The sequence below is a fragment of the Dendronephthya gigantea genome, unplaced genomic scaffold (assembly GCF_004324835.1).
Source record: "Dendronephthya gigantea isolate DGI-Jeju-01 unplaced genomic scaffold, DenGig_1.0 000006F, whole genome shotgun sequence".
NCBI classification, from domain to species: Eukaryota; Metazoa; Cnidaria; class Anthozoa; order Malacalcyonacea; family Nephtheidae; genus Dendronephthya; species Dendronephthya gigantea.
Window position 1 is genome coordinate 2781435 of NW_021163016.1, and position 15941 is coordinate 2797375.

The following is a 15941-nucleotide window of genomic DNA, read 5'->3' on the forward strand; positions in this document are numbered from 1 at the left end:
TTTCCTTCTATTTCTTTTGGGTGTCTGTTTTCCGAGCATTAACCGGATTCAAGTTTGGAATGCCATTGTGAACAGAGTAGGCGACATTCAGTTTATCATTTTTTAGTTCATTGGTTTCCTCATCATATCTAAAATTAGAAATGATTCTTTAATAGTTGTACTAGAATCTAGCACTTAGGTTATATAATTATATCTCACAAATTGTATTAAAGTGTAATTTAAAAGAAGCACCTTAGTGGCTCTTTGGAGAGAGGACACACTAAAATGTCCAAAAGACTTCTATCAAACTTCTCGCCAGCCGCTGTGAGAGTACAGAAGGTAAAACGCTGTAAAATCTCGATTTTTTTAGCCGAAATCCTAAAATTTAAACCAAACTTTGCAGCCATATTTGACCGCCAAAAATATCGCGATTTTTTGGCGCTAAAAATATCTGGAAATATTTCAAATGCTTCGAATTAAAAAACACGTGTGTTAGAATTTAGAAAATGGCAGATGCCTCTCATATATCGTGTGGCAGAGATTTCTTCTCCGTCCCTGATTTATCACAAGCCTTGAATTCCAGCGCTTCCGATAAGTAAGTGTGCTTTTCTAGTGTTGATGATCTTTGATTGCATTAAAGAGATCATTCAATCTATACCTCAGTAAATTGTTTGGGTTCTGGTGGGGTCTGGTTTGGGTTAGGTCATTAGGATGGGTTGTTCCAGGGTAGTTCCCCAGGCATTCCACATAATCTTACAATATTGGGATCATGTCGATTCCAAAGTTGGAAGAAGATGTTGACTAACTTTGTAATTAGCTCTTGTAATTCTGCTATTTATTATATATTATCTAGATTCCATTTCATATGTCTGCCTATTGCCCATCCCAGATTCAAACGAGAGTACATTAAACCAGTATGTTTGAGAAGTCGGCCATTCACCAGATCGGACCTGCTTCTTCCTAGTCAGGGTATGTTCATGTACGTCAGAGTTTAAAAAGGTTCTTCTCCACTGTCTTTGGTTACATTACAATTCATACTCTTGATAATGTTTAAATGAATCCATGTAACACAGATTGGAACACACTTGTTGTTGGGAAGGTATCGCCGTGGATAAACACTGATTCAAGTGACGATGTGGAGAGAAAGAATTCAGAACAAGTGTGTGATTAAATCTTATCTCAACTGTTGCGTGGCTTGTCAATTTTAGAGTTTCTCCATGATGCAACTGAACATGTTATTCTCCAATCTTTACCCAGGCTTTGTTGCAAGAAATTGCTTTTGCAGTTCATCTTGGCCTGCCTGCAATCATGGTCAACCTGACAAAGCAGCCATGTACGAATCTTGCTGCTCTGATCAACGGGATTTGTTTTGACTCGCACGTGCAGCAGGTTTAAAAGCAGTTTTATCTATTTTGTGGACATTTCGGCAAATTTGCACCAGCCAAATTTTAAAATGTTTTTCAATTGTTTAGTTTTGGATTCGAGTTCCGATGAAATCGCCAGCCAGCCAAGTAGACAACTCATTGTTTGAAAATGACAATAATAGAAAAGTAAGTAAGCTGGCTATGTTTAAGACTAGATCATTTAATTGGCTGTTGTTAATTTTACCAGGTATATGTAAATGGGCCAATTAACTTTCATTGCTTTTATCACTTTGTTCATAGAATGAATGTGAAATTAATAATGACCCTTGGGAATGGTATGTGGTCGGATTTAAAATGTTGCAAGTGCTCTGGTTTTGTTTATTTGAACCACAGCTTTTGAACTGGCAAGGTTTTTCAACTTGTATTTTCAGGTGGAATTCTTTTCGAACATTATGTCACAACACAAGAAAAGTCGGGCTAGGTATAAAACTATTACACACTTGACGTTCTGAATTGATATTTGATCATGCGTGATAACACATTTTGAAAACAGCTTTAGAAATATGCAAGGAGCTGCCAAGAGCAAAGGAAATAAAAAGATGGCTTGGAGAACCAATCCGAACTTTGATTATACCAACCAAAATATTCCTTACAAATAAGAAAGGTAAGGAAATAAATGTTTCTTGAATGAATGCATTTATATACAATTCATATAATTATTGCTTTCTTAACCATAGGATATCCTGTCCTACCAAGACCACATCAGCAATTTATAGGACAATTATTTAAGGTACTGTGGGAAATATAAAGAAATTAGGTTTCAGAAGAATTTGTAGAGGACTCTGTAGCAATGCTACTAATGTAAGAGTCCGGTATGAAATGTGAATTCAGTCTGAATTTATAAATAATTTCATATATGTTGTATTGTTTTAGTTTAATGTCCAGTTTGTTATTTCTGGATCAAACAAGATGCTCGACAAAGGAATGGTTACATATTATCAGTATATTGATCATCTGTATTTGGTATGTGGGTATTTCCAATCTATACATTGTACTGGATCTGTCATTCTGTATTTTATAGTGATATATGTGGGAAATCTTCAAATTCAGTCAACATTGTTGTTTTCTTTCAGACCAGACCACCTCTTGATTGTTACAGTCAATTCTCAAAAGGCTACGAAGATTATTTACAATGCCCCTTGCAGGTAGAGCAGTTCTATGATGCTAAGTTCATTTTGCATTTTCATCACATGGTTCTTAGAAGTTTTGCTTTAACTTTGAATAGCCTCTTATGGACAACCTTGAATCCCAAACTTACGAAGTGTTTGAAAAAGACCCGGTAAAATACAACCAGTATCAAGAGGTAATATACTGTAATTACTTATTATGTGAGTAAGTGAATAAGTTACTGATATACAAATAACACACCTATGCAACAGAATATTCATAACTTTCCAATCATTTGCATTGGTGCATCAAAGACGAAAATGGTACTGTAAATCATAGCAAAAATAGCTTGCAATGCCAAAGCCCTACTTTAGTATTTTACTCTGTCAAATGCAAGATTATTTTACTCATCAGTGGACAAGCACTGTCAGTTAATGAGTTAACAGTGATTTTGTAGCTGGAAGCAACAATTTTATTCAATACAATTTTAAGGCAGTTCGGCAAGCATTGATAGACAGAGTACCGGAAGACCAAAAGGAGTCTATCACAACGTAAGTTTTAAAAACTGAGATAGGTAATGACTTAATGTTTTGTTGTGAAATTCGTGTGTCTCAAATTGAACCTAAAAGCAATATATATAGCTCTGAGTATTGCACACTCTGGAATTGGTCCAATACCTATTTGGGTGTTAACAATGATTATTTTTGCTTTAGTATTTTAATGGTTGTTGGTGCGGGTCGTGGACCGTTAGTCAGAGCATCTTTCGCTGCAAGTCAAGCCTGTGGCCGTGCTATTAAAGTGTATGCCATTGAGAAGAACCCAAATGCCATTGTAACGTATGTTCATATATTCATAAGTCTTCCATAAGTCATCTAGATAGATTAATGTTGGTACAATTAATATACTGGTTTCCTCCTGTAGTAACACTGGATCAATATGGGATGATCTCTAAGTAGAATAGTAAGAGATGATCCTTACTACCACGTACTTTAGGTAGAACAATAGAACAGTAGAAGATGATCCTCACTAGAGGTGAACAAAGTTTCATGTTTTCCTAGTTTGCTCACACTGAAGCAAGAGGAATGGGGAGATAAGGTCATTGTCGTTTCATCTGATATGAGAGACTGGACCGCTCCCGAGAAGGCAGACATATTGGTCAGTGAATTGCTGGGATCATTTGGGGACAATGAACTCTCCCCAGAGTGCTTGGACGGCGCTCAGCGTTACTTAAAAGGTAATTTCTTAGGTAGTTGACTTCTGGTTAGTTGACTTCTGTTTAGGTCGTTAAAATTGTTAACCATTTCTGTCTGTGATATTTAGATGACGGCATTTCAATCCCAGAGTCCTACACGTCGTATTTGGCCCCTCTTTCGTCAGCGAAACTTCATTACGAAGTGTCTCAATGCAGAGAACCGAATAAAGGACCACAGGTTAGCTTTGGTGCATATGCTATTGGAATTTCTATTGGTTGTTTCCAGGCTGAGTCCAAGCTGAACTGACGACTAAATGTAAGATGAAGTATCAATGTGATTCTTGCAGGCTCCATTCGAGACCCCATACGTCGTACGTTTATGCAATGTCGATATTGTGGCTGAACCAAAACCTTGTTTTTATTTTTCTCACCCAAATAAAGGTAATTTCACTGAAGAAACATATTTATCTTTCTCCCGCCGTAAATTGTTCTGAAAGTAGGAGTGGAGGGGATCCTGCCCCAAGCCCCCCCCTCTCATTACTTCCACAGCACGTCCCATACATTGATATTTATTTTTCAGATGTCCCCATAGACAACAGTCGGTCGACAGCGATCGATTTTGATATTCAGAATACATGCTTAATTCACGGGTTTGCTGGATTTTTCCGAACTGTTTTGTACAAAGATCTTTTTTTAAGTAAGTTACACGCAAATCCTATAAAATGGCAAAATTTTGCCAAAATTCTGTACAAGAGACACTGTTGAAATTCAAGTTTCTATCGAAGCTAGAAAATGAAAAACATCTCGATAATTTTTCTTTATCTCAAAAGGTATAGTTCCTGCTGACCATTCAGAAGGCATGTTCAGCTGGTTTCCGATATTTTTTCCCGTTCAGGTAAAAGTTTCAAGCAAAGCGATGTTTGAATTTTCGCTTGGCATAACTCGAATTGATCTTTGATTTTTTTTTCATTTTCCAATTCCAGCATCCCATATACTTGACAGAGAACTCTTCGCTTCGAGTTCACTGTTGGCGGAAGGTGTCTCGAACGAAAATTTGGTACGAATGGTGCATATCCAAACCACATCCCATTCCGATACACAATCCTTCTGGAAGATCAACTTTTATAGGACTATAACTAAACGCACACGCTTCTAGAAGATGGGAAGAATGCTATTTTGCACTTGGAAAAGTGATCTGTAGATCGACAATACACATTCGAATAACTCGAACCACAGTGCTCAAACATACCCCCGTAACGAAAATTATTTAATGCATCAGGGAACAATACGCGAAGCTTTTTTCTTAGTGTATGATACTGTAATTTGATGGGTCGATCATAACTATGTGGTACTCTGTTTCTGAGATGTAAAAATTGCCGAAATTCAGCCGATTAAATGCTGTTAGATATTTACACAAGCAGCCGTTTGTGGTATACTCGACTGCGGTAGTTAAAAATTAGCGAAGGTGGAATAGACCGTGAAGGTTGGATATCCAGGTATGTAATATGATATCTCTTACCAACATTATCCAAATTTGGTGACGACGTTTCACGTCAGCCAAAATCAACTAAGGAAAGGAAATAAGGAAACAAAGTAAACGATACTCTACTAGCAGACTAGATTCGTCAAAAAACAATGGAGTTTCCTTTCTGGTAGTATTTTTGTGACAATGTCCACCTAAATGCAATATTATATAAAGGGTAACATAAAGTATCTCCAACCGATCGCAGGCTCTGGGCCAGATGAAAAAGGATGAAAAATGTAAAAATTTGAAACAAATTGTAAAAAGCCACGTCTTCATCTAAATTGAGGCATTATAAATAGATAATTTTGTATATTACATCATTATCAATAAAAGGATACGACAATAAGGCCGTTTAAGACAGTTATACGTGAAAAATGCCAGCAGAAAACGAACTTGGAGATTGGTTTAGGAGCATACCTGTTGTCACAAGATGGTGGTTCAGTTTGTCGGTTGTGTTCACATTGCTCGGACGATTTGGCGTCCTTAATGTCATGTACATGTTCTTAAATTTCGACTTGGTTGTGTATAAATTTCAGGTAAAGTTAAAAGAGTAACTTGATATAAATATCTGAACTTCCACATTTACACCCCTTTGCGTGTGTAGGAAAAAAATTTAGAATTAAGGCATTTCACTGTTTTTCAATAGAGAAGGGTACTGAGTGCACTTGTGAATGCGAAACATCTATGGATTGTATGCATTGAATTAATCCAAATTTTATGCATAAAAGCATCAGTGGGGATCCCATATTCATGTTGTGCGAAAATAGTTCCTTTTGAAATCAATTGTCTTTACAGTCCATTAATTAACATAAATATATGAATATGGGCCCCTAATTATTGATGCTGGCTACGCTACTGAAAAGCATAGCATTGCATTGCAATGCACATTGTGATGGTGCTAAAAATCAGCTTGAAAATTGGAGAAAGCTAATTTTCCAGCTAGCCTGGTTGCCAACCCAGAGTTGGCACCATCACAATATTAATTCAGCATCACAATATTAATTTTGCTTCAGGAGTTGAACACACAATCAGTCCTTAGACCTAGTACCTGATTAGCTAATTCACAACATTTTTGTATGTATACATTCCTCATAAAAAACACATTTTCTTTTAGTTTTGGAGATTGTTCACATGTATTGTGTTCTATCCACTTTCTCCTCAAACTGGTTTTCACTATTTGATCAATTTATATTTCCTCTACAGTTATTCACGACGGCTGGAATCAGGTATTTAAAATGCATTTCTGTGTACCCCTTCTGGACTAGGCTAAGGGAGTGTGCACCCCCAGTAACTTGTAACAACCCCCAGTAACTTGTAACAACCCCCAGTAACTTGTAACAACCCCCAGTGACTTGTAACAACCCCCAGTAATTTGTAACAACCCCCAGTAACTTGTAACAACCTCCATGACGTAGAAATGGTTGTTTATTGTAGGTTTATTTGATGGAAGGCCTGCGGATCACCTCTTCATGCTGATATTCAATTGCATAATTTTGATTGTATCCTTTTCTGATGCATAGGAAAAATAATAGTTTACTGAAAGTGGTTGTCTCTCGACCATTCATTTCAGAGCCACAGCATTCCACAATCATTTGTCAACCCACAAAAAATATAGAATCCGTCTTGAATGTTGTTCATTGAATTGATCTGTTTCACTTCAATTCTGTGCCATCATTGCTTTTTCTTGACTTATATCCACAACAGATAATTGGCTTTCTTGTTAACCTTTTTGTAAGTATATACATATTGTTGAACATTCAAGCAATTTTTTTTTAAATTGGTGTTTAGTGGCTTTAGACATAGCTAATATACTAAGGTTGGTTCCTCAGAGTGAATCTTAAGACAAAGAGTAAAGATACAAATATCGATGCTGTAAACACGGATGTTTCTGTCAATTTTAGTTCCTTATGGATCCTCTTGTGTTGAGTGTTCTGTATGTTTGGTGTCAAATCAATCGGGATATGATAGTGCAATTTTGGTTTGGCATGCAATTTAAGGCAAGTGAATTAATAAAAGCTGGGTGCAACTAGAAGGGATTATGGAAAATAACAAAACTGTCGATGGTTGAAGTAACAGCTAGTATCCACTCTCTCTCTGTCTAGGCAATGTACCTACCCTGGGTTCTAGCCATTTTCAATATGGTTGTTGGTGGAGGGTAAGTTTACTGAAAGAAGAATGAAAGAATATAATGAAACTTTATGTTTTAAGATCAAATTTTGACCCTCACTAGCATGTTGTATTTTCACATACATTTATATAAAGGTATTTGAAGTATATAATCTTCTTTCTTCTTATATTTAGTGGTATGAAGGAAATTCTTGGGATATTTGTTGGTCATCTCTATTTCTTCCTTATGTTTAAATATCCACAAGACTTTGGTGGAGCCAGATTCCTAAGCACTCCTGGCATCCTGTACGTAAAAAATTCATTTCTTTGAATATAATTGATTCAACTTTTGTACTTACGTAGATTGTGGTAAAGTAGGTGTCGACTTTTTGCCTGCCTCACTCTCACTAGGCCTTTCCCATTTGTGCTCAGAAACTTTTAAGCAACTTTTTGAAATTTGAATAACTGTTCTGGTTTCCAGCCACCTGAGCAACTTTGCTTTTTTGCGCAACAGGAAATATGCAAATATACAGTTAACCAACAAACATTGAGAGAGATATTAAGTGAGTATGCTTTTACAGTAACTATATCTTTTAAAATACCACCTCCTTTTAGATACAAATTGTTACCCAACCGTCGTGGGGGTGTGTCAGGGTTTGGCATGCCACCGGCAAGCAGACGGGCAACGGATGATGGTAATGCGGGCGGTGGACGTCACGCTTGGGGGCAAGGACGACGTCTTGATGATGATTAGTAACTTATTGAATTTTTTAAAACATCACTGGATTCACGAGGGAAACTAAGCTATTACTAACCTATGACTGACCTCTTTGGTTTTTGAGCATATATTTAGTTCGTTTTTGGAACGTTTATAAGAGGCGCAAAAAATATACCGCTCTTGAACTGGTATTAAAATAGTAAAGACAGTAAAGAATGATTCCGGTGAAAAAAAAAAAAACCCGCCAGAATATCTTAATTCATTTCATTCCTTAACTAAATTTGGATAATATATTAATACATATTCAACCTATAACTATTATTATTTTTCCAATGTACTACATGGAAGTGTCAGATATGTTTAAGTGTGCCAGAAAATGTAAGTAGAGCAGCTACGACGGAGTGGGGGTTAAGAGATGGAAGTGGTAAGTCCGTACCCAGTGATTCTAGGCTGTGGAGTGCCAATATTAATATCTTTTTATTAGGCATCCTATGACTAATATCCTTGGTTTTTGAGCATATTTGGTTGCTTTTTGAAACATTGAAAAATCATCAAAATTGATCAAAATGGTAAGGGTAAGCCTTACCATTTTGGTCAATTTTGACGATTTTTCAATTTCCAAAAACCAACCAAATATGCTCTAAAATGAAAGATATTAGTCTTAGGAAGCAATTTTTAGCATTTTAAGACAGTTTTTGAACAGTTGAAAAAGTCATCAAAATTGACCAAAATGGTAAGGGGTAAGCCTTACAATTTTGGTCAATTTTGACGATTTTTCAATTTTAAAAAACCAACCAAAAATGCTCTAAAATGAAAGATATTAGTCTTAGGTAGCTATTTTTAGCTTTTTAAGAGAATTGTTAAACAGTTGAAAGACTACTATCTTTCATTTTGGAGCATATTTGGTTGGTTTTTGGAACATTGAAAAGTCGTCAAAATGGAGCAAAATGGTAAGGCTTACCCCTTAGTCAATTTTGACGACTTTTTCAACTCTTCAAACACTGTCTTAAAATGCTAAAAATGGTTTCCTAAGATTAATATATTTCATTTTAGAGCATATTTAGTTGCTTTTTGAAACGTTGAAAAAGTCGTCAAAATTGACCAAAATTGTAAGGCTTACCCCTTATCATTTTGGTCAATTTTGACGACTTTTTCAACTGTTCAAAAACTGTCTTAAAATGCTAAAAATACTTTCCTAAGACTACTATCTTTCATTTAAGAGCATATTTGGTTGTTTCTTGGAACATTGAAAAATCGTCAAAATGGAGGAAAATGGTAAGGCTTACCCCTTAGTCAATTTTGACGACTTTTTCAACTCTTCAAACACTGTCTTAAAATGCTAAAAATGGCTTCCTAAGACTAATATCTTTCATTTTAGAGCATATTTATTTGCTTTTTGAAACATTGAAAAAGTCGTCAAATTGACCAAAAAGGTAAGGCTTACCCCTTACCATTTTGGTCAATTTTGACGACTTTTTCAACTGTTCAAAAACTGTCTTAAAATGCTAGAAATAGCTTCCTAAGACTACCATCTTTCATTTTAGAGCATATTTGGTTGTTTTTTGGAACATTGAAAAATCGTCAAAATGAAGCAAATGGTAAGGCTTACCCCTTAGTCAATTTTGACGACTTTTTCAACTCTTCAAACACTGTCTTAAAATGCTAAAAATGGTTTCCTAAGACTAATATCTTTCATTTTAGAGCATATTTAGTTGCTTTTTGAAACATTGAAAAAGTCGTCAAAATTGACCAAAATGGTAAGGCTTACCCCTTATCATTTTGGTCAATTTTGACGACTTTTTCAATTGTTCAAAAACTGTCTTAAAATGCTAAAAATACTTTCCTAAGACTACTATCTTTCATTTAAGAGCATATTTGGTTGTTTTTTTGGAACATTGAAAAATCGTCAAAATGGAGGAAAATGGTAAGGCTTACCCCTTAGTCATTTTTGACGACTTTTTCAACTCTTCAAACACTGTCTTAAAATGCTAAAAATGGCTTCCTAAGACTAATATCTTTCATTTTAGAGCAAATTTAGTTGCTTTTTGAAACATTGAAAAAGTCGTCAAAATTGACCAAAATGGTAAGGCTTACCCCTTACCATTTTGGTCAATTTTGACGACTTTTTCAACTGTTCAAAAACTGTCTTAAAATGCTAGAAATAGCTTCCTAAGACTACCATCTTTCATTTTAGAGCATATTTGGTTGTTTTTTGGAACATTGAAAAATCGTCAAAATGAAGCAAATGGTAAGGCTTACCCCTTAGTCAATTTTGACGACTTTTTCAACTCTTCAAACACTGTCTTAAAATGCTAAAAATGGTTTCCTAAGACTAATATCTTTCATTTTAGAGCATATTTAGTTGCTTTTTGAAACATTGAAAAAGTCGTCAAAATTGACCAAAATGGTAAGGCTTACCCCTTATCATTTTGGTCAATTTTGACGACTTTTTCAATTGTTCAAAAACTGTCTTAAAATGCTAAAAATACTTTCCTAAGACTACTATCTTTCATTTAAGAGCATATTTGGTTGTTTTTTTGGAACATTGAAAAATCGTCAAAATGGAGGAAAATGGTAAGGCTTACCCCTTAGTCATTTTTGACGACTTTTTCAACTCTTCAAACACTGTCTTAAAATGCTAAAAATGGCTTCCTAAGATTAATATATTTCATTTTAGAGCATATTTAGTTGCTTTTTGAAACATTGAAAAAGTCGTCAAAATTGACCAAAATTGTAAGGCTTACCCCTTACCATTTTGGTCAATTTTGACAACTTTTTCAACTGTTCAAAAACTGACTTAAAATGCCGGAAATGGCTTCCTGAGACTAATATCTTTCAGTTTAGAGCATATTTGGTTGGTTTTTGGAACATTGAAAAATCGTCAAAATGAAGCAAATGGTAAGGCTTACCCCTTAGTCAATTTTGACGACTTTTTCAACTCTTCAAACACTGTCTTAAAATGCTAAAAATGGCTTCGTAAGACTAATATCTTTCATTTTAGAGCATATTTATTTGCTTTTTGAAACATTGAAAAAGTCGTCAAATTGACCAAAATGGTAAGGCTTACCCCTTACCATTTTGGTCAATTTTGACGACTTTTTCAACTGTTCAAAAACTGTCTTAAAATGCTAGAAATAGCTTCCTAAGACTACCATCTTTCATTTTAGAGCATATTTGGTTGTTTTTTGAAACATTGAAAAATCGTCAAAATGGAGGAAAATGGTAAGGCTTACCCCTTAGTCATTTTTGACGACTTTTTCAACTCTTCAAACACTGTCTTAAAATGCTAAAAATGGCTTCCTAAGACTAATATCTTTCATTTTAGAGCAGATTTGGTTGGTTTTTGGAACATTGAAAAATCGTCAAAATGGAGCAAAATGGTAAGGCTTACCCCTTACCATTTTGGTCAATTTTGACGACTTTTTCAACTCTTCAAAAACGGTCTTAAAATGCTAGAAATGGCTTTTTAAGGCTAATATCTTTCATTTTAGAGCATATTTGGTTGGTTTTTGGAACATCGAAAAAGTCGTCAAAATTGAGCAAAGTGGTAAGGCTTACCCCTTACCATTTTGTTCAATTTTGAAGACTTTTCAACTGTTCAAAAACTGTTTTAAAATGCTAAAATTAGCTTCTTAAGACTACTATCTTTCATTTTAGAGTATATTTGGTTGGTTTTTGGAACATTGAAAAAGTCGTCAATTTTGTCTTCAAGCATTAAAATGTATTATTTTATGGTAAGTATCAGCACAGGATGCGGTGGCGCAGTGGTTAAGGCTACCGCCCTACCAGGTTGTGAGCGTAGGTTCGAATCCTGCAAGAGAGAGGTGCAATTTTTCGCCCGTAAAAATTGCTATTTAATTTAAAATTCTGCGAATAGGATTTAAGTCGAATAAAGCACAAGAGCTGTTGATAAATGATGGTGTGGCCTAGTGGTTAAGGCTACGGCCTATCAGGTTGTAAGCCTAAGTTCAAATCCTGCATGGGAAAGGTGCGATTTTTCCCACCGAAATTATTCTTTAATTTAAACTTCATCGAAAAGGATTAGGTCAAATAAAGAACAATAGCTTTCGACAAATGACGCGGTGGTCTAGTGGTTAAGAGTCTGGTCTACCAACCCCAGGACAAGGGTTCAAGTCCTGGCAATGCAAAAAAATTAGCCTGGAAAATTTCGGTATGATTTGTAAGCTTGAAAAAGTTAAGACTCTCAGCTTTCATAAAGGCTGTAAATTTGAAAGAATTTGGAAGTAAAAAAAAATTGAGAAACATTTGAACAATTTTCGCTTCTTAAAAGTACGTGAAATTGACAAAAAAACGCAAGTAAAAAAAAAATATAAAAAGATATTTTTTTTATCAAGAAGTATTATGTCTTGGGCTACCTGTGTCAAGCCAGACACAGGTAGCCCAAGACAGACACAGGTAGCCCAAGACATAATACTTCGTCTAAAAAGAAATTTTCGGAGAATTTTAAAAAAGTGAAAAAATCTTTTTGAGGACGAAAATTTCTTTTTAGACGAAGTATTATGTCTTGGGCTACCTGTGTCTGTCTTGGGCTACCTGTGTCTGGCTTGACACAGGTAGCCCAAGACATAATACTTCTTGATAAAAAAAATATCTAAGAGAATTTCAAAAAAGTGAAAAAATGTAAATTTTTTCAGTCTCGTGAAAATCACCCTGTCAAATTTTCGTGAAAAAAAATTATTGAGGTAAGTAAACATTAGCATTAAAGGCGGGAAATTTTTAAACTTTTTTTAAATTTTTAGTCGGATATTTTTTAATTTTCAGTGTTTTTAGAAGCCACATGTTTTTAATTCTTTTTTTGACTTGCGTTTTTTTTGTCAATTTCACGTACTTTTATGAAGCGAATATTGTTCAAATGTTTCTCAATTTTTTTTTACTTCCAAATTCTTTCAAATTTACAGCCTTTATGAAAGCTGAGAGTCTTAACTTTTTCAAGCTTGCAAATCATACCGAAATTTTCCAGGCTAATTTTTTTGCATTGCCAGGACTTGAACCCTTGTCCTGGGGTTGGTAGACCAGACTCTTAACCACTAGACCACCGCGTCATTTGTCGAAAGCTATTGTTCTTTATTTGACCTAATCCTTTTCGATGAAGTTTAAATTAAAGAATAATTTCGGTGGGAAAAATCGCACCTTTCCCATGCAGGATTCGAACCTAGGCTTACAACTTGGCAGGCCGTAGCCTTAACCACTAGGCCACAGCATCATTCATCAACAGCTCTTGTGCTTTATTCGACCTAAATCCTATTCGCAGAATTTTAAATTAAATAGCAATTTTTAAGGGCGAAAAATTGCACCTCTCCCTTGCAGGATTCGAACCTACGCTCACAACCTGGTAGGGCGGTAGCCTTAACCACTGCGCCACCGCATCCTGTGCTGATACTTACCATAAAATAATACATTTTAGTGCTTGAAGACAAAATTGACGACTTTTTCAATGTTCCAAAAACCAACCAAATATACTCTAAAATGAAAGATAGTAGTCTTAAGAAGCTAATTTTAGCACTCTAAAACAGTTTTTGAACCGTTGAAAAAGTCGTCAAAATTGACCAAAATGGTAAGGGGTAAGCCTTACAATTTTGGTCAATTTTGACCACTTTTTCAATGTTTCAAAAAGCAACTAAATATGCTCTAAAATGAAAGATATTAGTCTTAGGAAGCCATTTTTAGCATTTTAAGACAGTTTTTGAACAGTTGAAAAAGTCGTCAAAATTGACTAAGGGGTAAGCCTTACCATTTTCCTTCATATTGACGATTTTTCAATGTTCCAAAAAACAACCAAATATGCTCTAAAATGAAAGATAGTAGTCTTAGGAAAGTATTTTTAGCATTTTAAGACAGTTTTTGAACAGTTGAAAAAGTCGTCAAAATTGACCAAAATGGTAAGGGGTAAGCCTTACCATTTTGGTCAATTTTGACGACTTTTTCAATGTTTCAAAAAGCAACTAAATATGCTCTAAAATGAAAGATATTAGTCTTAGGAAGCCATATTTAGCATTTTAAGACAGCGTTTGAAGAGTTGAAAAAGTCGTCAAAATTGACTAAGGGGTAAGCCTTACCATTTGCTTCATTTTGACGATTTTTCAATGTTCCAAAAACTAACCAAATATGCTCTAAAATGAAAGATATTAGTCTTAAGAATATATTTTTAGCATTTTAAGACAGTTTTTGAACCGTTGAAAACGTCGTCAAAATTGACCAAAATGGTAAGGGGTATAAGCCTTACAATTTTGGTCAATTTTGACGACTTTTTCAATGTTTCAAAAAGCAACTAAATATGCTCTAAAATGAAAGATATTAGTCTTAGGAAGCCATTTTTAGCATTTTAAGACAGTGTTTGAAGAGTTGAAAAAGTCGTCAAAATTGACCAAAATGGTAAGGGGTAAGCCTTACCATTTTGGTCAATTTTGACGACTTTTTCAATGTTTCAAAAAGCAACTAAATATGCTCTAAAATGAAAGATATTAGTCTTAGGAAGCCATTTTTAGCATTTTAAGACAGTGTTTGAAGAGTTGAAAAAGTCGTCAAAATTGACTAAGGGGTAAGCCTTACCATTTTGGTCAATTTTGACGATTTTTCAATGTTCCAAAAAACAACCAAATATGCTCTAAAATGAAAGATGGTAGTCTTAGGAAGCTATTTCTAGCATTTTAAGACAGTTTTTGAACAGTTGAAAAAGTCGTCAAAATTGACCAAAATGGTAAGGGGTAAGCCTTACCATTTTGGTCAATTTGACGACTTTTTCAATGTTTCAAAAAGCAACTAAATATGCTCTAAAATGAAAGATATTAGTCTTAGAAAACCATTTTTATCATTTTAAGATACTTTTTGAAGAGTTAAAAAAGTCGTCAAAATTGACTAAGGGGTAAGCCTTACCATTTTCCTCCATTTTGACGATTTTTCAATATTCCAAAAAACAACCAAATACCCTCTAAAATGAAAGATAGTAGTCTTAGGAAAGTATTTTTTAGCATTTTAAGACAGTTTTTGAACAGTTGAAAAAGTCGTCAAAATTGACCAAAATGGTAAGGGGTAAGCCTTACCATTTTGGTCAATTTTGACGACTTTTTCAATGTTTCAAAAAGCAACTAAATTTGCTCTAAAATGAAAGATATTAGTCTTAGGAAGCCATTTTTAGCATTTTAAGACAGTGTTTGAAGAGTTGAAAAAGTCGTCAGAATTGACTAAGGGGTAAGCCTTACCATTTTCCTCCATTTTGACGATTTTTCAATGTTCCAAAAAACAACCAAATATGCTCTAAAATGAAAGATGATAGTCTTAGGAAGCTATTTCTAGCATTTTAAGACAGTTTTTGAACAGTTGAAAAAGTCGTCAAAATTGACCAAAATGGTAAGGGGTAAGCCTTACCATTTTGGTCAATTTGACGACTTTTTCAATGTTTCAAAAAGCAAATAAATATGCTCTAAAATGAAATATATTAATCTTAGGAAGCCATTTTTAGCATTTTAAGACAGTGTTTGAAGAGTTGAAAAAGTCGTCAAAATTGACTAAGGGGTAAGCCTTACCATTTGCTTCATTTTGACGATTTTTCAATGTTCCAAAAACCAACCAAATATGCTCTAAAATGAAAGATATTAGTCTTAAGAATATATTTTTTTAGCATTTTAAGACAGTTTTTGAACCGTTGAAAACGTCGTCAAAATTGAGCAAAATGGTAAGGGGTATAAGCCTTACAATTTTGGTCAATTTTGACGACTTTTTCAATGTTTCAAAAAGCAACTAAATATGCTCTAAAATGAAAGATATTAGTCTTAGGAAGCCATTTTAGCATTTTAAGACAGTTTTTGAAGAGTTGAAAAAGTCGTCAAAATTGACTAAGGGGTAAGCCTTACCATTTGCTTCATTTTGACG

The 15941-nt window shown here is 34.6% G+C and overlaps 2 protein-coding genes across 3 annotated transcripts; both read left to right on the top strand.

The window, feature by feature from the left end:
• The first annotated feature begins 471 nt into the window (after window positions 1-471).
• Window positions 472-5108, top strand: LOC114516490 (protein arginine N-methyltransferase 5-like). Its single transcript, XM_028535986.1, has 20 exons — window positions 472-574; window positions 833-948; window positions 1053-1138; window positions 1237-1368; window positions 1452-1529; window positions 1644-1678; window positions 1775-1824; window positions 1897-2007; window positions 2081-2133; window positions 2277-2366; window positions 2477-2548; window positions 2629-2706; window positions 3003-3061; window positions 3224-3346; window positions 3569-3744; window positions 3831-3940; window positions 4050-4143; window positions 4283-4399; window positions 4533-4597; window positions 4686-5108. Exons 1-20 carry the CDS (start codon window positions 486-488, stop codon window positions 4836-4838), a joined length of 1887 nt encoding a protein of 628 aa, XP_028391787.1. The 5' UTR covers window positions 472-485; the 3' UTR covers window positions 4839-5108.
• A 314-nt stretch (window positions 5109-5422) lies between these two features.
• LOC114516687 (derlin-1-like) lies at window positions 5423-8307 on the top strand. Of its 2 annotated transcripts, none has more exons than XM_028536230.1 (8): window positions 5423-5763; window positions 6342-6453; window positions 6662-6726; window positions 6932-6958; window positions 7129-7224; window positions 7330-7382; window positions 7529-7639; window positions 7949-8307. In XM_028536230.1, the coding sequence occupies exons 1-8, from the start codon at window positions 5602-5604 to the stop codon at window positions 8085-8087; spliced, it is 765 nt and encodes a 254-aa protein (XP_028392031.1). In that variant the 5' UTR covers window positions 5423-5601; the 3' UTR covers window positions 8088-8307. The 2 variants fall into 2 exon arrangements, with proteins under 2 accessions (XP_028392031.1, XP_028392032.1); XM_028536231.1 differs by having other exon boundaries at window positions 5706-5763; window positions 6431-6453.
• Window positions 8308-15941: the final 7634 nt, after the last annotated feature.